The 23,822-nt window shown below is 37.0% G+C and overlaps 1 protein-coding gene across 1 annotated transcript in view; it reads left to right on the top strand.

Moving 5' to 3' along the window:
* The window catches only part of PDE3A (phosphodiesterase 3A), a 299,896-nt gene that overhangs the window by 222,121 nt on the left and 53,953 nt on the right, over positions 1 to 23,822 (top strand). Inside the window, exons 3-4 of the mRNA XM_059935405.1 lie at positions 21,264 to 21,521; positions 23,533 to 23,687. Coding sequence (XP_059791388.1) covers positions 21,264 to 21,521; positions 23,533 to 23,687 — 413 coding nt within the window. The remainder of the gene's footprint in view (positions 1 to 21,263; positions 21,522 to 23,532; positions 23,688 to 23,822) is intronic.

Genomic DNA, 23,822 nt, shown 5'->3' on the forward strand with positions numbered 1-23,822 from the left:
AAAAAATTTTTTCCCAAATCTGAAGGAAGAAACAATATTGTCTTCAAAGAGCATCTGGCATGCTTATGTGCTGACTATAGTGGAAAGCTGAAAAGATAATATTTTTTTTAAGGAAGCAGAAGGATTGACTCTAGACCTCCAGAATTACCTTTCCTTAAAGGTATAAATGATCAACCTGCACTAAATAAAAGGAATTTAATTATTGTATGCAATCATATGCTGTATACAGTATCAAAGTATTATTTTAGTAATGAGTCAAAATCTGTTCACTCTTATTTTTTTCCTTCTATCTTAGTATTTTCCCATGATGTAAATGTGCCGTTACTACAAAGCAAGCCATTTTGTGTCAAGGGTGCATCTATGCTTCAGTACTAATCATAAAAGGAGCCCTGAAAATAAGCAGTGAGCCACGTAGTCAAGGACTAATGGAAATCAGGGAGAACATGGGAAGGAAATTAGTCCAGGCTGCTTCTCTTTTCTTCAGCACTCCCTTTTTGTTCATTGCTCATGGGAGTCTGTGTTTGCCTGTCAATCGGGTGCGTTTATCGCAGGCAGGCAGTAGCCTCGAGTAACAGGATATTCAGTAGGAGGTGGTGAGGACTTGAAGGGGGTCTTGTCTGAGTCTAAGGGCCAGGCGGCAGCACACTCTTCAAAATGATTTGAATGATCCAGTCTCCAAACTTTTGAGAACCATTTGGAAGAACAGCATATTGTGTTAGAAGGCAGAACTCACTCACTTAATAATTCTGTTTTTTCAGCTCTTATAGTCTGCTGAGTACTAAGATTATATAAAAAATGAATAAAGAAATCATTCTTGACCTCAAATTCACAATCTGGCAAGGAATTTGGTCGCAAACCATTAGCAATAGCAGTTGATGAAAATAGATGTTGGAACAAAGTACTCTGAAGGGTTTGAGGTGGAAGCGATTAATGTGGTGTCAGTTTGAGAATGAAGGTAAAATGTTTTCGTGTTTTAAAGTTTGGATCTTGATCATTAATATCGATATACTGGAGAAATGGAGTTCCCGGCAGAAGTAACACCATAAGCAAAGGCATGGGGTGGCAGTAGCATATTTGAGATAACTCAGGATTACTGGGGAGGAAAGACATTAGTCGGGTATATGGAAATGTAACTGTAAAAAGGGGGTTAAAGGTTAAATTTGAAGACACTTAAAGCCATACCAAGAAGTTGAATCCTGTTCTATAACTTTGGAAAACCATCGCAGAAAATAAGAGAGCAGCGTATTCATGTCTTTGTATTGGGAAAAAAACGAGTTTGTGGTAGGAAAAAAGTGGAAGAAAAAACTGCAGACACCCTTATGTAAATAATGAGAAATGGATTAATGCAAGGATGAAGGGAGTTTCAAGAAAGAAGTAGTTGACAGAGACTCTTTAGTAGAAATTGCCAGATGCAGTGACCAGTTTGATGCTGGAGATGAGAAAGAAAAAAATCGGTTAAAAAAAAAAAGTCAAGGCATCCAGTTTTGGTGAGTGCTTTTGTTGATAGCCAAGATAGGAAATGAAGGAAAAGAAGAGTTTTGGAAGAAAGAGAGGAAGTCTTCTATTTGGAAAAGTTGAGTCTGAAATAATCAGGAGACATTTTGAGTGGGCCTGTCTAGATAGGAACCCAGGCCTGAGGTCCAGAAAAATGGTCGGCGTTGGAGGTCCAGATTGGTGGGTATTCATTATAACACAGGGTGAGAGCTGGAAGGGAAGGACTTAGATTAGGATGAGAAAAAACAATAAAAAGGAACAACCATTAGGGAGGGAAGAAGAGCTGGCAAAGCAGGCTGAGAGTCCCTTCTCAGAGGGCCTGTAGAAAGCCAGGGCAGGGCAGAGCCAAGGTGGGAGAAAGAGACTGCAGTGCCAGGCAAAGTAAGACAAAGCCAGGGATGTTGTCATGAGATATTGTAATTAAGATATTGTCTGTATTGGATAGAGAATTTCATTTTATCAGGAAGAGACAGAAGTCAGATTTCCATGAGTGGAAGACTCAATACCTTTAAACAGTGTGTTAAGAGAGAAGAGAGCTCTTTTTCCAGGGGTTTAATAGATTCAAATTTAAAAGGAATGAATAGCACCTTAGATGGGGTCGAAGAACAATTTCATTAGCAGGGGAAATGCTAACCATTTCTTAGGTTGAAAGGAGAGAGAGGGGTAGGAAAAAGAGATCAAATGAAAAAATCACAAATTGAAAGAAGAAATGGGCTGTCCATGGTAGGAGGATGAGATTAAAAGTCCCCAGTGGTAGGGAACTGATATTAAAAAGAAAAAAGAATATTTCACTGAAACAACAGGGAGAAAAATCAAGAATGATGAAATCCTACTTATATTTGGAATTTTATTTAAAGCTAAATTAAAATTCCCAGTAAAGGATTGGATAAATGTTATGTTTTCTTACGTTTAAGTTAATGAGGCACCTTTTGGCTGAGTCTGGTTAAAGTCGCTGTGGGAGAAGAAAATAAATATGAAAGGATTCTTCTCTTCAAGAACCTCTGAGAGCCACACACGCGTGATAGAGTATGTTTGCACTGGAGGATTTTATGAATGGCGCTTCAATTATTACAAGTCACATAAGGTCCGTGACATGGGGCAATTTGCAGTTAAAGCACAGATGTGGGTAGTGTGCTGGGTGCTGGTGTTAGAAGTGGGGCCCTGGTTATCCATTTTAAATATAGCAGTGTGTACATGTCAATCCCAAACTCCCTAACTATGTATAACTGAATCACTTTGCTGGACACCTGAAACTAATACAACATTGTTAATCAACTATACTCTAATATAAAATAAAAAGTTAAAAAAAAAAAAGAAGAAGTGAGGCCCTGGGCTAGAGTGAAAGTGTCCCTTGCTTCAATCTCACGGCTCTCAGTGGGTTACCAGGCTCTCCTGAACCCAGTATAATCATATTTTTTATTGTCTCATAACATTCTGAATATAATGGGATTATAAGTAAAACCAGTTTCTTAAACCAAAGTGATTAACTCTGACTTGTAGACAGATGCATTGTAAGATTTTATTTTCATTACCACCTACTTATCTAGTAGTCACATATACATGTGGTAAAATTTTATGCTGGGTTAATTATTTCCAACCATAGGTAAAAGAAATCTTTATTCAGACTAGCTGTAGTAATAAAGAAGTATTATTGTCTCTTGCAATAAGAAGGCCAGAGGAGAAAAGTCTTCAGGATTAGTGAATTCATGGCTCAATAATGTGTGATGGACCTAGGTTTTCTAATTCTCTCCACTTTGTTACTGTTACACAGTTGGCTCCATCCCCAAACTGGTTCCACTTATGACCCAAAGATGGCTGCTGGCAGCAACATCGCTTCCTTCTGGAGAGACAGGATTTCCTTTCCCAGAAGCGCTAAACAAAGTTCCTCTCATGTCTCATTGACTCACATCGACTAAGGGCTACCCATCCTTGACCAAATTCCTGCCCCTGGGGGGTGGAATCACCATGGTATAGAGAGTCGAGAGTCGTCACAACATCCACTGCATGTGGTTTGAAGAGAGCTCAGAATTGAGGCATTTCTCAGTGTCTCTGGACATCTCCTCCTTGATGTCAAAGTGCTACAATAGTCCCTAGAGTTACTGTCAAGTCTGTTGATTGATTCAACAGCCACAAGACCTGCTTGATGGGCATCTGAGAAGCTCTTGTAATCTTCTCTAGAGTGTGGCTGTTGATAAAGACACTATAATACTTTAAAATTCTTCGTTAGAAATATGGAAACCAGAAGAAAGACAGTTTGAAGCTATTTTTAGTAAGACCTCACTCTGTATTAATAATTTTCGTCTTCAATTTGCCATCAGAATCAGCATGTGAAAGTGTTCATTGCTTCCGTTCTGTGTTCGCTTTAATAACACTTTGCTTATTTGTTTCTATGGGATATCCTAATTAGAGCTCCTGTACCATACTTCCATTCTCATCTGCTTGTTTTAAGATGACATAAAACTAAAATGAACTGAAATGATAGCCAAAGAGGAGGAATTCACTAGCAGTTTCTCCCTGGATCCTTCCTCTTGATCCCTAGAAAAAGAAATTAACCCACATTTTTAATCAGCAGTTTTATTAGTCTCACAAGATTATAATCTGAAAAGATCATTCCTGCAGTCATTCTGTCTTCTTTGCGTAGATCTGTCTTAAAGAATCTGCCCTGAATCGCGACAAATTTTTAGTCATATGTACGTCGTAAGTATGCTGTTATTGCTATACTCATGGCATATGGGAGCATTGACTGAACTAGCAATTATGTCCACAAGGAAGAAAACAAATCTGTGACATAAATGCTGAGTGACTCAATTTATGACCAAATGCCTTATCTTCTTGCCTAATTTCCTCCTTGACTCAGCAACACATTGTTGCTAAACGTGAGGGAGAAGGTATCGTTTTGAAACACTTCTCATAGAAAATCTTTATCATCCTGCCCACCCTCTGCCTATGAAATATCTTGGTGAGCTACCGGGGTCTGCTGACCCAAAGATAATCATATTTATTATCCGAATGTCTCATAACATTCTGAATATAATCAGATTATAACTAAAACCAGTTTCTTAAACTGAAGTAATTAACCCAGACTTGTAGACAGATACATTATAAAATTTTATTTTCATTACCACCTAAAAGGAAAATGAAGACAGATGCTTTTCTATTAGCAAGAGAAGTCTCCACAAAAGCCCACTAGTTTTTCCTTCCAGAAGCAAATATTATAAGAGATCTGGCTTAAGTGGGAGAAACAGGGAGAAGGAATAAATGGCATTTTCCTTGGTGGAAAAATATTAATAGTGGAGTCTTCCCTAAGACTTAGTTCTGGGAAGAGTCTCATTTGATTTTCAAAAAAGATGTGTAGGAAGGGAGTATACCAGGAATTCTTGGAGTCTACTGATGACGTTAAGAAGTTCCCCTTGATAACGAGAACCTAAGTTGATAATTAATTGAAGGAAGAATTTGCGCAACTAGCAGTGTGTTGCAAATTGACAAAGATACTTTCATATCGTCAAAAGTAGATAACCATACATAGGAACAGTTACCCAAAATACTGATGGGCAGCTTAGCGATGTGATTAATAGTATAGGTTGACACTTCCTGGATTAGAATTCCACCTCTGCCACTTACTGCCTGTGTAACTTTGGGCAAGTTACTTAACCTTTTGTGCACTAGTTTCAAACTTTTTGAAAGTCACTCCCTTTATAATGTAATTTTTAGAGTTGTGAGTTGCCTTCTGGAAAATCAAGAAATGATATTATAAGCTTTTAATAGTTTACACAAATCTTCTGTATATGCCAAATTATTCACCGATCAGCTCACCCCATCCCTTAAAACCAGTTAGCAGGAAGAGACCCTCACGTCCTCTAAGAGGCAAGGGGGCTTCAGGTTTCCTACTGTTTACTGGGGGATGGGAAGCTGGTGAGGCCTGAAATCCATGTTTCCAGGTTGAGACTTGGGTACTGGAGCTATGAGAATTCCAAGGGCTGAAGATTTTGAGGGAAATGCCCCGAAATCAGTGGTTTCTGTATTCGAGTGGTGAGTATCTTTGTAACCAGTTCCTCTTCCCTCTCATGCTTGTCTTCTCTGGAGAATTGCTTTATTTTTTTTTAATCCTACTTGGGGGGGAGATAGGGATGAGAATGGCGACTCAGTTCAAGGCAGCCATTTTCAAAGTTTGTATGGAAAAGAACCACATGGTCGGATGTTTTGAGACCTATTTTCATGTTGAGGAACAACTTCTTTCACTCTCCTAATAACCAGAGGCAGTGGTGATATATCCACGGGGTTCCCCCAGTTTCCTCTTTTATCCTCTGATCCCTTTCAGCCCCCTGAATGTCTTCCACTAGACAGGAAGTTGCTTGAGGGTAGCAGCCCAGACCTATTCATCTCTGTAGCCCTAGGGTGTAGACAGTATCAGGTAGCCAGTAGATGTTCAATTAATATTTGTTGAATAAATGAGGCAGAAATGGCTGTATCCCAGTGCCTCCATATTCCTTTTTTAAAACAAATTTAATTGGAGTATAGTTGTTTTACAATGTTCTGTTACTTTCTACTGTACAGCAAAGTGAATCAGCTATTTGTATACATATATCCCCTCTTTTTTGGATTTCCTTCCCATTTAGGTCACCACAGAGCACTGAGTAGAGTTCCCTGTGCTATACAGTAGGTTCTCACTAGTTATCTATCTTACACATAGTATCAATAGTATATATATCCATAAAAAGAAATGAAATTGAGTTATTTGTAGTGAGGTGGATGGACCTCGAGTCTGTCATACAGAATGAAGTAAGTCAGAAAGACAAAAACAAATACCATACGCTAACGCATATATATGGAATCCAAAAAAAAAAAAAAAGGTTCTGAAGAACGTAGGGGCAGGACAGGAATAAAGATGCAGACGTAGAGAATGGACTTGAGGACATGGGGAGGGGAAGGGTAAACTGGGATGAAGTGAGATAGTGGCATGGACATATATACACTACCAAATGTAAAATAGATAGCTAGTGGGAAGCAGCCGCATAGCACAGGGAGATCAGCTTGGTGCTTTGTGACCACCTAGAGGGGTGGGATAGGGAGGGTGGAAGGGAGACACAAGAGGGAAGAGATATGGGAACATATGTATATGTATAGCTGATTCACTTTGTTATAAAGCAGAAACTAACACATCATTGTAAAGCAATTATACTCCAATAAAGATGTTTAAAAAAATAAAAGAATAAATAAGAATGTACATTTCCATGAAAAAAAATAGTGTATATATGTCAATCCCAATCTCCCAATTCATCCCACCCTCCCCCTTCCCCCTTGGTATCCATACGTTTGTTCTCTATGTCTGTGTCTCTATTTCTGCTTTGTAAATAAGGTCGTCTATTACCAATTTTTTCAGATTCCACATACATGCATTAATATATATTTGTTTTTCTCATTCTGACTTACTTCACTCTGTATGATGGTCTCTAGGTCCATCCACATCTCTACAAATGACCCAATTTCATTCCTTTTTATGGCTGAGTAATATTCCATTGTATATATGGACAACATCTTCTTTACCCATTCCTCTGTTGATGGATGTTTAGGTTGTTTCCATGTCCTGGCTATTGTAAATAATGCTGCAGTGAACATTGGGGTGCATGTGTCTTTTTGAATTATGGTTTTCTGTGGGTATATGCCCAGTAGTGGGATTGCTGGGTCTCATGGTAGTTCTATTTCTAGTTTTTTAAGGAACCTCCATACTCTTCTCCATAGTGGCTGTATCAATTTACATTCCCAGCAACAGTGCAAGAAGGATTCCTTTTCTGCACACCCTCTCCAGCATTTGTTGTAGAATCACACCATTGATAAAATGTATTTTGTCTCTAAAAATATCGCAATGTGATTGAAAGAGAGTGCATTTGCAATGAACAATGAAAAAATGCTATCATATCTATTATTAAGTGGTTGTATAAACTTTTGTGAGCTAACCTAGGATTAGTCTATACAATGTATAGTATTATTTCTCTAGAAAAATGCATTCTAAGCTCCAAAAAAATTGATTTACAAGTGTTTTAACATTTGATCTATTTATAACTTTGTAAGCCTTATTACTTAATTGATGGTATCTTTGATTAGTTGTAGAAACTGAAATGTATTGAGTTTTTTAAATACATTTATGAAGTGTTTAATGCCGTATTAAAATAATTTGGGGTCTTAAGAGTATCCACTCACCCCCTTGGTTGTTTAACGTTGTGAAGGGTTACTACCATAATAAACCTAAAAGCAAACTTTTTAAAAGATAATTGGTCAGACCCAATATGGACTTATACATTCACAAGTGAACTATCCACATTTTGTTTTGTGAGGGCAGGGGCACTTGAAGAAACTTCTGGAAGAAGGAACTGAGAGAATATTGTGGACAGAGTAAAGACAACTATTACAGGAACAAATAGATTGCAATTTTTCAGGTCCCAATATCCAATCACATTACAAGGGCAATTGATTCTCCTTGATGCTACTCTTACTTACCCTTCCCTTATTGGTTATTCATGCTGCAAGTGTCCCAGTTTCTGCACAGTGGTTATTGTGGCAGCCTTGGTCAAATCTCCCTCCCTCTGTGCCACAACTTCCCCTTCCTCAAGCCCTGTGCACTCTTAGATTACATCATTTTCCTTCTCAGACGTCTTTCATCACTCAGTTACCAACTGACAGAATTAGAAAACTTTGCCTTTCATTCATCGGCATCTGAAATCTAGCCTCATATTTCCTTTTCAACCTTATTTTCTGCTAATAGAAAGCAGAAATCTTCCATGCCTGAGAGACTAGTGCACTCATGGAATCCTGCATCCATCTTTCTCATGCAAACACTCCACCCCACATTCTGATGCTATGCTTCTTCAAGCTTTTCTGCTCTCTCACCTACCCTGCACCTGTTCTTCTACCTCACCAGGATCTCCAGTCCAATTGTCCAATCTTTCTTTCCCATCTGGCAGACCCTTCCTGTTTTCAGTTCATTGCCTTTTCATATAAAACTTCATGCCAAGCAACCCTGGAAAGTACACAGAAAACATATTGGGATCCATGGTCTCCAAACTCAGCTGGACCTTCAGGATCGCCAGAGAATCTAGCCAGCTCTTTCTCATTCCTCTTTCAAACATTCTTCATTCTCTTTTGCACCTCTAACCTCAACATTGCCTGATTTACTTTCTCAACCAGGGACTCAGGACTAATTTACAGAGTAAATAAAAGCCAAAGGGTAAGAACTCCAATTTCTCACCTGCAAATCTACAAACATTCTTCTCTCTCACTGTCACCATGAGAAAGATGCCCTACTGTGAAAGGTTAGTCGCCCCATCCTTTGCTTTCTTCTCTTGCACCTTGATCCATTTATCACCCATTGTCTTTACTGCATTTTAAACCCCTCACACTAGTGGGACCCTCCCCGCTTCAACATTTTTGCCTGCTCACTTACTCACCAGCTCTTTAGAGCCTGTTTTCCCTCTAGATGCGGACAGATCTCTATCTTCCATTGTGCAGCTAGTTTTCACAGAAGAGTTGTCTACATTGTCTTCATTTTCATATCTTCCTTTCCTTGCTCAGTTGATTGCAGTGTGACTCATAACCTCAGTACTTCACTGAGACTGTTCTCTCCAATGTCATGAGTGACTTTCCAGACACTAAACTAATGGATATTTTCCAAAATTTATTAATCTCTCAAATTCATCGGTCTCTGCTGACCACGCCTCCCCTCTTGACAAAAGCATTCCCTTGGCCCGTTTGACCCTACACTCTTAGTTTTCAGTTGTTCCTTCTCATTTTCCTTTGTGGGTTTCTCTCCCCCCTGGCCCTTAAAAGTTGATATTGATTATGGCTTTGCCCTCGGTCCACTTCTCTTTCTCCTTATACACTCCCACGGCAGTGTTATGGAAATGGCCGTGTCTATGGCGTCAATACCCAAATGCATATTTCCAGTTCAGGTGTCCCTCCTGAAGTGCAACTGGAGTCATCCTGTGAACACCACAGAGTTACTCAAAGATGCGTATCTCGGCATCCACACCAAAGCTTCTTTCTTCTCCAATAACTTAGGGAAAGATTATTAGCTGCCCATCTGCCCAAGCCCAAAGCCTGAAAATCAACCTGACTTCTTCCTTTATACATACCGATAACATCACTACGCTGCAGGGTTTCTCATGGCCTTTAGTAGGTCATCAAAGCTCTTGAATTTGGCTCATCTTCCTGTCTTGATATGTTCCCTCAAATCTCTCCAGACACATCCTTTTCTTCTTTTTTTTAAAAATAAATTTAGATATAATCGACACATAACATTGTATTAGTTTCAGGTGTATAACATAATGATTCAATATTTGTGTATGTTGCTAAATGTTCACCACAGCTAGTCTAGTGGTGACATCCATCACGATACGTAGTTAACAAATTTATTTTCCTGTGATGAAAACTTTTAAGATCTACTATCTTAGCAACTTTCAAATATACAATACAGTATTATTAACTATAGTCAGCATGCTGTTCACAGACAACATGCTTTTCAACCTGAAGCACTCTGACCTTCACTGAACTTTGTCCCCAAAAGACCATTCTTTTTCTACCTCCAGTCCTTTTAAGATTTTTGTCTTTTCCAGAAAATATTAATCCATATACCTCAATCCTGTACTTACTCTTTTCATACATGTGGCAGATTATAGAAAAACGTAGAGTTGCTTTTTTTGATCAGTACTATTACTTCTCTTTGGCAGTTTCACTGTTTTCTGGATAGTAGTTATTCTAGAATCATTTGTTGAATAAAATTTTTATTCATGATTTCAGTATTACAGTCTAACAATTCTCGATATTTTATTTAACTTTAAGATTAGAACATGAAACTGTACTGGAAGGTTAAATGTTTTAGGATGGCTTCGGGAAAATTCAGTTATTTGTTTTAAGGAAATACCTCGGACAATATAATTTATTTGTCTCTATATTTCTTTAAGACATAGAACAGGAGAGAGGAAATTTACTTATCTTTAGAGGTTTAGAGAATGCTACTTACGACTTAACTCATTCTTGATGTCACTGAGTGCCTAAAAAGTACCAGATAGTAAGTGAGGCTCCGGGGTTAAACTGGTAAACAAAAATTAGCATTGCCTTTGTCCTCCTAAAACTTTCAGCCTAAAAGAGGAAGACCAACTTTCATCAAATGATCACATACCAAAAGTTGAATGGAAAACTGTCACAAATGCAGTGAGAGAGGTTCTCTGACTACATGTGAGAACTGCTCAGAGATGGAAGGTTTCTCAGAAGTTACAGCTCCCAGGGTTTTTCAGCTGTTTGTTTTTGGTTTTGGTGCTTCCAGTGGATGAAGTACAGGAGTGCCTCAGCAGGCATTCATATGGCAACCAGAGTGGACGCTACTGCAAGAGTGCAGGGAAGATCTCCCAGGTCAACAGTAGTGGAAGCAAATCAGTAGCATCGAATAAGTGCCCATTGCATGCAAGGTGGCAAAGAATCTGGTGATAACACAGTGGGGATAAAGAAAATGCCAGTGAAGGCTCACAAAACTCTTGTGTTAAATGTGCATTTTGATGGTTTTGTTTTATGAATATTTTAATCACACTAGAGAATTACACGTGGAAAAATTTATATCAAATTGTGTATGAAAATGGGTCATGTTTACCTTGGGTAGCTTATAAAAATGGAGAAAGGTAACAGAGCCAAAATGTTTGTAATTGAGACAAAAATTATTAAGGATGTAGTTCCAGTTTCACTTTAACAATGATCCTGAGAGATATAACACAACTTAAGATTTTTTATTACTTTCTACCAATAGTCTTATGTAAGGTTTTTGTGTTTTGTTTTGGTTTTAGTTTTTGTGTTTTCTTTTTTTCTATGAAAAAAGAAACTAAACTATCTGTTAATGAGGAAGCAGCACTCATTCAAAAAGATGTTCAGACAACTGGAGTTCTTTTTTAAAGGCAGAATACTGCCATCTGTTGTTCACTGAAATTGTTTCTAGGCTAAGCAAACAGAAACCTCAAGTTCAAGTTTAACAGCAATTCTTAAAATTCAACAAACAAAAGACCATCAAAATTCATCACCTTTAGGAGTTCATACTTATTTCAGAGACTCTGATTTTTTTCTATAATATTTACAAGCTTGTGCTCAATCAGAGAATCCAGTTTCTTCCACTAACAGAAATAATCATGCTTTTTATTTACATAGCAACTTATACTTAACTAAGCCTTCCCAGTTCATTTGCGTGAGCAGTCCTGGGAACGGTCCATTACCTGAATTCCTCCTAGTTTTGCCAGCCACCTCATCTTTTTATAATTAGAAGAAACAGAGAGAACCAGCCTGGAAATCAAAGGCAGCTAAGGTTATCTTCTCCGAGATATGGGTGCTTACTCGTGTAAGCGATTTCATAAGTATGTTTTATTGCCTAAATAATAAAACAGTATTCTGTGATAGTTGTTATTTTTGAGGTTGTTGGGTGAATTTGCTAGTGTCTGGAAGATCTTAGAAAACATAAACAGAGGGACAATTTTAACACTTTGGGGCTTATTTGCAGACAGATTGTAAGGAAATATATAAGGACACAAGACCATGTATTACATCCTATTTGGTGACATGGAATGTTCTCTGACCATCAAAAGAGAGGGAAGTTAAGAATTCTGGTAACTGCTGGAGTTTGCTGTGTCTCACATCTCAAATGGGCCCCAACCAACTGAGATGTTTTTAGAGAGCAGTTTGATGAAGGGCCCTGTATGTTTTCCTCCTACTGTACATACATATTATCTTAAGGAGAAAATCCAAAGGTCAACTCATATTCCCTGCCAGAAAATTAAAATAAGCAAACATCTGCTTCCTTAGGATGACATTTAGCCAAGGTTCAGCCTACAATGAGTTACTGCAAAATTTTCACATGATTTCATTTTTTAAAAATTTCCCAACCAACTTCAAGTCTAAAATTATAAATGGGTCCTATGAAAGTATAAACACATATGCAATTCTGCTGGCTCTGAGGTCAGAACCAGTAATGCACCAAAGATCATTTATTGAATCCAGCTCATCTTCTAAATGAATTTAGACTAAGAGACTGCTTCCTGGTATCAGAGAGAAAGATTTGGAGGGCAAGGGGTGGAAAACTGCTTTAGAGAAGTAGGATGAGACAGCTCCCCAAAGCCTATCAGGCATCTTTTCCCAGCATTAGGACCAAAGCTGGGTAAGAAAAGTCCCAGTGACTCCTTTTAGGTGTCATCCCTTATACTGTTTATTCCTCCCTTATCCCAATTCCCTTTTCACCCTGAGAATGTTCTTCCCATGCCGTGTTTGCCTCCCAGGGTGTCTCCCAAGATGACTAAATAGAAAGAAATAAAAAAAAATTTCCAACAATGGAGCTAAGATGCCTACTTTTAGAATTCCTTTCACATAGTGTGTTATAAATCATACCAGTGCAGTCAACCATATTAACTGAAACCAGGACTTCTGTACAATTACTTTCTAAGAGCCTAAAATTAATCTCAGAACTACTCTGAGTATATAGGAGTAGGGGATACAATCTTTATGAATATATTTACCTAGAATAAAGAGTGAAACTAAGTTTTTGCATTTGTTGTTTTGTTTCGTTTTGTCAGTAGAGAAATGATATCTCTATGCTGCCTTCATTTATAAAGAAACTACTGACCCAGTGTATGTAGTAGACAAACACACACATACATATGCATCCCTTTTTGCACATAATCTTTTTCAATGCAATAATAATAATGATGGTGGTGCTATATAATATTTTTCAAACATGTACTGGAGGCCACGCACTCTACTGAGGTCTTTATGTGCCTGATCTCATTGACTCATCAATAATACTATACAGCAGGCATTATTATTGCCCTCTTTTTAGAGATGAGAAAACAAGAGCTAAGGAGATAAGTGACTTTCCCCAATTCTCACCAGATCTGAAATTTGAACACCGGCAGTCTGACTCTAGATCCTGTGTTCTTAAAGGCCCCATGTACTACCTCGTAAAATAAAAATTTGATATTGATGAATGAATAAAACTTCCTCTCTTATATCCCAATTTTTTATACCTTTGCTTCCAACTTCTCACATATACGACCTCCCAAATTACATACGTGATGAAAATATACACTTGTACCTTTTTGTGCATCACGTGTTAATTCATAAACCAAACTTCACTTTTTATCCCTTGTTCCAGGAGTGGTAGTGCATAGCTTTAATGTAGCTATTAAATTATGTCTCATTTCAAGTGAAAGAATGTGTTGGGTTTAAAGTAGTATGGAGCCCTCTTAATCAGTAGTTGATCTGTTAATTTTAAAAGTTTTTAAAGCAGAGAATCATAAAAATATAACATATTTTCCATATCTCTAGCAATATGTTGATATTTTAACTTGATACATATGAATATGTAGATTTCACACATTTGTGATGAAGAGCCAAGAATGTTTCTCTTTGGGTATATTTTTACTGTATTGATTAGAGTTCCAAGTTATGTTACATGCAGCACACCCATACTTCATGATATATGACTACCATGTTCAGGGTTGTTTTTGTTTTGCTTTGTTTTTTGTTTTTTGTTTTTACAGTAGAAATGACAGCCATTTGGAAGCATTCTGAGTTGAAAATCTTTCAGGCACATTATCATTTTCTTCTTGAATCTTTGCAGTTATATCACCCCTACTTAATTTAACAGAAATCATTGTCGGGGCCTCATCTTTATGAGTCTGTTCATGAAGTCTTTAAAATTATTCAACTTAGTTTTTAAAGAAACTATTCCATTGTTTACTCACATATCACTGGTTTATAGATATTTTATTGGCATATGTAAGTTACAGTGACAGTTGCCACTGGCCTAAACAGATTTAGGACCAAACAAAACTGACACTTGGTAAATGTGCAACTCAACTATTGGGAATGGAAGTTCTAGAAAATAGTCTATTCCCCATAAGTACTTGGTGTACGTTAGACATTTTACCATAGGAGGGAAACAGCCATCAGTGACTCAATAATAAGTTAGAAGGTGAAGCTTGAGTAAGATTAGCAATTGGTGAAACAAGGACTTTTTGAAGTCTATGTAATAATTTTAAAAGGTTTTTTATGTCTGTATAACACAGGGAACTGCATTCAATATCCTATTATAAACCATAATGGAAAAGAATATGAAAAAGAGTTTATTTATGTATATCTCTGAATCACTTTGCTGTACAGCAGAAATTAATGCAATATTATAAGTCAACTATACTTCAGTAAAATGAAATTTAAAAGTAAATAAATCAAAATCTTTTTTTAAAAATTTAAAATTCTTAATGAGCCAAGAAATAAGTTTTAAAATTAATTGATTCTTTCTTCTTTGATGTTTGTGTGTGTATGTATGTTATGTAAAGAAATGCTTTAGGCTTACAGAATTGGGAGGGATCTTAGAAAGATAAAGGCGAATCCTCTGATTTTGCAGGGGCAGAGCCCGAGGGCTCCAATGGATACAGTATCGCCTAGAGAAAAGCCATGGTTGATTTTGGAAACCATCATAAAACTTAAAATATTGAACCAAAAAAAAAGTGGCCTAATTTGAGGGATAAAGCATCTCAACTAGGTTATCGAGATAATTATCTCAGTTCTAGTGCTTTTGCGTTTATAACCTATCTTTGAGCTTCATGTAGAATTATGAAGAGAGGCTTTTGTGCTGCTTCCAATTCTTTTCCTCCAGTTAGAATAAATTAATGTCCAAAGCAAGTGACACATCAAATGATTCACTAAGTCGGAAGACTTGAGAATTATTACATCTTCTGCCTGTGGGCAGGGATGTATTTAACCTATTTCATTAAGTTATCAGTTTAATCTTTGCTTCAAAATGTATAGGGAGAAGAACTATAACGTGACTATACTGGTGCTGCCCCCCAAAAAAATTTGTCAAGAATTGGATGCCTTATCTTCACCCCACCCTCTATACCAGATAATCTCCCTAATCATTTTGAGTCAGTAATTACTGTTGACATCAACTTTCCCAAACCCTTTCTGATTTCCCGCTTGGGCACTTTCACTTTCTTGGAGTGAAATGATGTTTGTTTACTTCTTTTTTTTTTGTTTACCTTGTTCCGGTAGTTATTTCATAAGACTTCTTAATGATATTTTTCTTTCAGAAATTCTCCATTTCTGAACAATATGTTGATAGAAACCCAAACACAGTGCCGCAGTAAATAATCTGTCATGTTCCTTAAACATATATAATTTTGTTTTACATTCTAGTAGTCGTTTGACCACATAGATTTATTTGCTAAATTTTTCATAATTTGCAGCTTATGGTGGTTTAGAAATTTAGATGCCCTTTATAGAGTGCAAATTTTTTCTGACCCCTACACATTTTCAAAGCTTTCCCCTTTATCATACCAGAACTGTAATTTCAAAGTTTTACCACAGAAGTAGTGACAGTAAAAACAAAATTTCTATAATTGAATTGATTGATACATGCCTAGTCTAGGAGTTACATCTAATGTTATTTCTAAGTGTATTTGTTATTGTTTCCTTAACTTATCTCTGACTCCAGATTTTCTTGGCCCTTGGTTTATGTTGATTAAAGTAACTTGGAAGCAAGCTAGATTGTTACCATAGCAACCAGCATTGCGTAGGACATCCTGGAGATGGTGAAGTAGACTGGAAGAAGATAAAGGGGGGAAGGAAGATGCTGAAAGAACGGGGTGCTTTGAAAAGTGGTGGATTTACCAAAAGAATCAGTTATTTTTGGTTTGATATATAAAACTGCACTTTACTCCACTGTTTATCAGACTTAAATTCCAGATTTTCTATTTAGAGGTGGCAATACAAATTTTGTTGTCATTTAAATAGTGCCCAGGGAATTATACTTGCATTTTCTTAAATGTTAAATATAAGTATTTCCATTATAAGGAGAGTCTGCAAAGTAAAATGTTTTTTATTGCTTGGTCACTCTTTTCAAGGAAAAGATTCGTTTGATCATATGCACCGTAAAAAGACTCAACTGTGGTTTTATGCTCAGTAGAGTTGGTTATTGCACTCAAAGATGATTTCAGGCTGTAAGCTTAAGACTTTCCTTTAAAGTAGCTTTAATATAAACTTAACCTTTAGTGTTTATTATCACTAGCTAAGATTTCACCAGTTAAATGAAATTTTTTCCGAGTGTTATTTGGTATACCTAGACATTGAATTATATTATTTTGAAAGTTGAATAGGTGTGGAAATACCCTCTGTGTGAGTCACTCTGTGTTGTTTCATATTTTGGATCATATGATGAAAAAACACTACCAATCAGCCTAAGCCCCTCTCCCCTGAAATTCCTTTATAGTGACTCCCTGAACGTGCCTGGGTCTTTATAATTTGCCTGCTGTTTATTGAAACAGCAGCCCATCTATCCTCCAGCCTTTCATCATTTCGTGTGTGGTTAGCCTTGGCAAGTTTGTGGCAAACAAATCTGATTGTTGGTTTTAGATTTCATGCCTCATTGAAGCCTTTCATTATTTGAGCCAAAAACTGATGATAACTTCTTATGTGTGATACAACTTTGAATTGTTACACAATTTTAATTTTTAAATCATAAAACTAATAAAACAAAGACCTGACTTTATAACAGTAGGGAGACTTTTCCAGTAGTTGAAGTGTTTGGTTTCTTAGCCAATTCCAATATGGGTAATATGCTTTTTTTTTTTTTTTAATAGATCTTTAATTGGAGTGTAATTGCTTCACAATACGGTGTTAGTTTCTGTTGCACAACAAAGCAAATCAGCTTGGCCTGAGTATTGCTTTTGTTTTCACTTGAAGACCTTTGCTTTCACAAAAGCTACAGTATAAGTAACATTGAATTACATAATGTGCTTGTTTTCTAAGTTCTTATGTAACACTAACATTGGCTTACAAAGATGAGTTTTCAGTTCTGTTTCTATTTTAAAGTTAGTTTTAAATTTTTAGTTATTTGTTTTTTTCTGAGTATATAAGAAATACATCCATTACTTTAAAAAAAGACATAAAATTAGAGAATTATAAGATGCATTTGTTTTCTCACCAATAATTTATTTTAAAATGTAATTATGATTGTCAATAAGCACGTTCTAATTTTTCTTCAGATTTGTAAGTTTTATGTACTGAGACCATTTTGAGAAAATCTCTTTATTAACTATTAGAACATAAACTGTTAATTTTATTGTCAAAACATCTTAAAATTTTATGTCCTGGATACAAAGTTTGACTTAAAATTTAATTTTTTAGGGAAATAGTACAGTGATGTACTAGTTTAAGATTATTAGAACAACATGGGTAGGAATAAATAGTACTGTTTCATAAGATCACACTGGGTGAGTTTTTCAGAAGCATAATAATTAGAGATGCACTTGAAAATACGTTTCTACAAGGGAATGTTAACCTAATTGAGTGGCATTTCTCACAAACATTTTTTAAGTTAACAATGTAAATAAAAATGTGAAATACACATAATTATATATCCTAAAGCTATTAATATTACACTTAAATTTTCACGTTGGTTCATGGAAGATATTTAAACCTACAAAGAGAGAAAAACATGGCACAATGATTAAATAAAGGGTTAAATAATTACAGATATATTTAGTAACGTACAATGAAAACGTTCAGTATTTATTTCGGCCTGCTAGTTCAGCTTTTGAGCCGTGGAAATAGAGTATGTATTTGTGTTTGCAGCCTGACGTTTCCATGCTCTAGCTATCTGATTCTGAGTTATTTTTGACTCAGTTATTTGGCAAGTTATTTTTTTTTAAATAGGTTTTTTTTTTCAATTTATTTATTTTTTTTGGTTGCGTTAGGTCTTCATTGCTGCACGTGGGCTTCCTCTAGTTGCGGCGAGCGGGGGCTGCTCTTCGTTGTGGTGCACGGGCTTCTCATTGCGGTGGCTTCTCTTGTTGCGGAGCACGGGCCCTAGGCACGTGGGCTTCAGTAGTTGTGGCTCGCGGGCTCAGTAGTTGTTGCTCGCAGGCTCTAGAGCACAGGCTCAGTAGTTGTGGCACACGGGCTTAGTTGCTAAGCGGCATGTGGGATCTTCCTGGACCAGGGCTCGAATCCGTGTCCCTTGCGTTGGCAGGTGGAGTCTTAACCACTGCGCCACCGGGAAGTCCTGACAAGTTTTTTTTTTTTTTTTTTAAAGATTGATTGATTGATTGCTATGTTGGGTCTTCGTTTCTGTGCTCAGGCTTTCTCTAGCTGCGGCAAGTGGGGGCCACTCTTCATCGCGGTGCGCGGGCCTCTCACTGTCGCGGCCTCTCTTGTTGCGGAGCACAGGCTCCAGACGCGCAGGCTCAGTAGTTGTGGTTCACGGGCCCAGTTGCTCCACAGCATGTGGGATCCTCCCAGACCAGGGCTCGAACCCGTATCCCCTGCATTAACAGGCGGATTCTCAACCACTGCGCCACCAGGGAAGCCCCCTGGCAAGTTATTTTTGACTAATAAAAATGAATGTAATAAGAGTACCTACCTTGTAGACTGTGCTGAATAAATATCAGCTGTCACCATTATTATCCACCATTATTATTATTGCTACTCTTATTATTCTAGTACGAAAAGACATAATTTCTATATGATAGCTTTACAGAATAATTTATCCTTGCTTATAGTTATTATAAGACTAGATACCTTCACAGATGTTGGATGTTTTCATAATTATCATATTTTTCTGATTGCAAAAAATATATGTCCACTTTTTCTGTGACATACTTTATAAAAATAAAACTATTTTATGAATATTCTTCCAAATAAACATTTATAGACCTACCCAAATCTTTTAAATAAGTACATTATACTTTATAGTGTATTTGTAATATAACTTTTTAAAACAATTTCTCTGTTGATAATGCATTTATGGCCACATTCTTTGATTGTTATCAGAGCATTGCAGTATCCTTTGTGACCTTATCTTTATATTTTTGTACATATGTAGTTTTTCTTTGGACTAGATGTCTACATTGTCTTGCTAGATTATAGGATATATACATTTAAACTATAAATTGATAGACTCAGCAAGAATTTCTTTGCAAAAATATTGGATTATTTTTTACTCACTACTCATTTCCCCAAACCATTACTAATACTTGGTGCTAGCAGTCTTTTATTATTTTGCAATTTAATAAGTAAACATTGTTTTTATTACTTTAGTTTGTGTCTTAAATATTCGGGAGGCAAGTAGCTTTTGTATATTTGATTATTAAATTTTGTTTGAATTGTATATTCATTTCCTTTTTCCAAGTTTATCTTTTATTGATTTTTTTAAAAGACCTTTTATTTGCATATGTTTTATCTTCTCTGGGTGGCAGATATTTTCTCATGGACTATTTGTTTTTTACCTTTGCTTATGGCATATTTGCTTATGAGAAGTTTATGTCTTCATTTAGTCAGATCTGTTAGATATTTTCTTGACAGTTTATGCCATTTATATTATTTTTAATGGTCTTCCTAATCCCAAGATTATAAAATTTTTCATCTCTCTGGAGTTTATTTTTAAGTCTGTTGTGAAAGAATGATTAAACTTTTTTTTTCTCCCAAATACATTATCAAACGTCTAATAGCCTCTTATTGAAAAACTCCAGAATTATTATTACTATTATTTATATAATTATCATTATTGAACACTTATAATTGTTCGCTTACAGCACAACAGTAAGTGTTTTACCTATAATCTCCCTTTTACTTCTTATCATTACCTTCTGAGGTTGGTACTCTACTACATCCATTTTACAGACAGAGAAGTCACAGCACCGAGAGCTTACTAACTTGCCAAATCATGCAGCTAGAAAGTGGTAGGGTCAGGAAGTCGTGATGGGGATGTAAGTAGCCAAGTTCCAGAACCTCACGCCAATCACTGTGTTATTCAGTTTACAGTTCCGTGGGTTCCTTGTGCCTCATACTGTGGTAGCATTCCAATATTAACAGTCATCTGCATGCCGTCTTTAAGCTTCACCTACTTTCTTAACCTTGACCCTGCCCATGCTCTCCCTTATTCCCACATCTTCCTGCCTACGTTCCTGCCTGACCAGCAGGGTGAGGAACGGTCCTGTCCTTTGTTTCTAATGCTCTTCATTTCTTTAGCAAATATAGAGTAGTAGCTCTAAATCTGATAGGCAGTTTGGCAGACTAGGACAGATGTGCCACGGAATTCCAGAACTGAAATTTCTGTTCTTACCAACCACAAGAAGAGGGACAATTTGTGAATCTGAACAAGTTGAGTTGCTTTTTGTGCTTATCTCTAATATTAGTTGAATAATTATCACACACCCGGCTCAAATATCACACTAGAATATTACTAAAAGTAAAATTTTATACTATATTAGTGTTGCTTTTCAGAATGAAATTTCTTTTTTATGGCTGAGTAGTATTCCATTTTATATATATATATGTGTGTGTGTGTGTGTGTGTGTGTGTGTGTGTATAAAACATCTTTTTCCATTCATCTATCAATGGACACTTTCTAAATAATATACATTAAAATGTTGAGCTCTTCATAAGTAGTGATCAATATGAATTTTTTTTTTTGTTTCCTGAAACTTCCTATTTTTTAAAAACTGGTGTTTATCTTTGTATCTCTTCAAAGTGCCTCCATAGGTTCTAACAGTAAAAATGTGCCCTGAACACAAAAATGGCAAAAGCCATGGCAAATTTTGGCAAAATTTGAAACAGAAATGTGATTTGAATGTTACTTTACTGCAACCCTAGTGTCACTTCAGTCTGCTTTTCAGAAAAAGCCCAGTTTCCCTCCCTGTGCCTCCAGCCTCAGGCCTTTCTCACCCGACCTCCTGTGTTTGGTGTCTCAGTCTCCAGGAACCAGTATCACTGTGGACATTGCCGTGATGGGCGAGGCTCACGGCCTCATCACCGACCTCCTGGCAGACCCTTCTCTGCCCCCCAACGTGTGCACGTCCCTGAGGGCAGTGAGCAACCTTCTCAGCACGCAGCTCACCATCCAGGCCATTCACAAGCCCAGAGTGAACCCCATCGTTTCCTTCAGTGAAAACTATACCTGCTCTGATTCTGAGGAAAGCTCTGAAAAAGACAAGCTGGCTATTCCCAAGGTAGGTATTAATGACATGCTCCTGAAAGGGTGAAACCGTTTCTTTCCATTGTCTCCTGGGCCTCTTTCTTGTCACCCCAAACCCACATGGAGATTCATATCAGTGACTCCCCAAAGATGTGTCTTTCAGTCATGGTGACCAAAGTAATACTAATGTAAACATAAAGACTTCCATCCTTACACGTGATAGCTTTCTGTAATGAAAAAAATTTACCTTTTTGCATTACCTTTTTTTTTTTCAGACGTTCAAGAAATTTTTTTCTTCTCTGTACCAGGATTTGTTCTGTGGGATAAAGATATAGTGGTGATAAAAAATTAAAAAAAAAAAAAAAAAAAAAAACAGGCAAAAATCCCTGCTCCCACTCTTGTGGATTCTGTTTAAAATTCATTGCCTTCTGAAACACAAGATTCCTTTGCTCTTTGATTTCTTAGTATGGTAACCTTCATAGTACCCTCATGTCTTTCCCAAACCCGACAAGTTTTGAACTTAGAAAAGTTCTAGTTGATTTTAGATTATTTAAAGCAAAAGACGGCCTTAGTGATTCATGTATTTTCTTCTTTTTACATATAACATATAAGAGTTTTACAAAAGTAAGCTCTGGGGAAATAGGGTTCTGCACCCAGTTTAGACCTCAGTATTAGTTAAAAACAAGTCATGCTAAAGACTAAAAAAAAGAATCAGAATTTCAGTGGTCTCAGGTACATCCAGCGCACTTATTTATTTGGTAAACAAGCAGCTGTCCTCTGGAGCTTGTGGTCAGTCAGTAACATCTGTGTTCTTGCCATTGTGAGTCTCTTGATTCAGGACAGTGTCCTTCACACAGCTTTGTCAGTTAAGTTGTTTAAGTTTCCTTTGAACATCTACTTCTCTGAGAAAGATACGGCTAAGCATGATAATATAACAATAAAGGAATGGGGAGAGAGTAACTGATTCCCTTGGGCCTCAAAATAGACATGAAGTCAGTGACAGATTTACAGACAATAATGCTGATATTTACAGTGCTTGACCTTTTCTCTTCCTATTGAATTACATTCTAAGATGCATATCAAGATCTTTAAGAGATTTTGGAAACTATTTAGTATCAGAGGTCTTCTTGAATCCCGAGGTGCCATATCCTCACTTCTCAGAGTTTTTACCATCTTCAGGAAGAGTAGTCTGAGTCTTTGTTAAACTCTGCCTACACAGTTGTTCTCCTTGGGGTAACTGGCCACACATAAAAATGGATTGAGCTCCTACCTCTTATAACTATTGCTGTAGTTGTGTTAGATTACCTTCCCTTTCATTTTTAAGATTAAGACTCTCGTTAGAGGGCCCGTGCTCATGCTGGTGAGCTCAGAACCATGCCTGAGTGCTTGATGGTGCCACAGATCCCACTTAGGATATGGTAGGAAAAGAAATAACAAAGAGGGGGTCACAGGTCGACCAGCAGAGTCTTCTATTAAGAGGAGTTGGTCCTAATGACTTTACCCATTTGCCTGTCTTAAGTCATGTTAACCACAAGAGAGGTGGTACATCTTGTGAGTTATACTCTTACCCTTAGCTCCTGTCATGTGTGAATCAAGAAATTAAAAATAAATCAATAAACACTTCAATATAGCGACTACTATTGTGCTAGATGATAAAAATTAATCCATGTCCCACACGAGTGTCCTTTGAGGAAAATCTACTGGTCATAATAACTAACTAACATGATGTGTGTATAGGTGTATAAGCCCTATTGAACTAATATAACTATAAAATTATCACAAAGGTGATTGATTCTCATTTCCCATAATCCCATATTTGTGTGAACATTGAAATGAAGATCCCCAAAATGTTATTTTTATAATATTCATTGATTTGGGCCAGAGTTTCTTATTGAATTTCTGAGTGCCCAAATTTTAGATAAATGATATTCAACCAATGTAGTTTAATAAACTCACTGCCAATTAAAAACCCATTTTATTTCATTATGTAGAAATTAGTGATAGAAAATATGCTTGGTAATAAAATCAACGCTCCTTCTTCCCAGCGCCTGAGGAGGAGTTTGCCCCCTGGTTTGCTGAGACGAGTTTCATCAACTTGGACAACCACCACGTCAGCCACGGGTCTGCCCACTTTGGAGCCTGCCCCAGTACGGAGGGACCGTAGCGCCAGCATCAAACTGCATGAAGCACCTTCATCCAGGTTAGGCAGTGCTCCTGATGGTTTCATATGTCTTGGAGAAGTTTTTTTTTTTTTTTTTTTTTTACCAAAAATGAATTATAGATTACAGTGGAAGGGAGGCCCAGCCAATTATAGTTGGCTGGAGGCCAGCTTTGA

Source organism: Balaenoptera ricei, chromosome 10, assembly GCF_028023285.1.
Source record: "Balaenoptera ricei isolate mBalRic1 chromosome 10, mBalRic1.hap2, whole genome shotgun sequence".
In the NCBI taxonomy this organism is placed as follows: domain Eukaryota; kingdom Metazoa; phylum Chordata; class Mammalia; order Artiodactyla; family Balaenopteridae; genus Balaenoptera; species Balaenoptera ricei.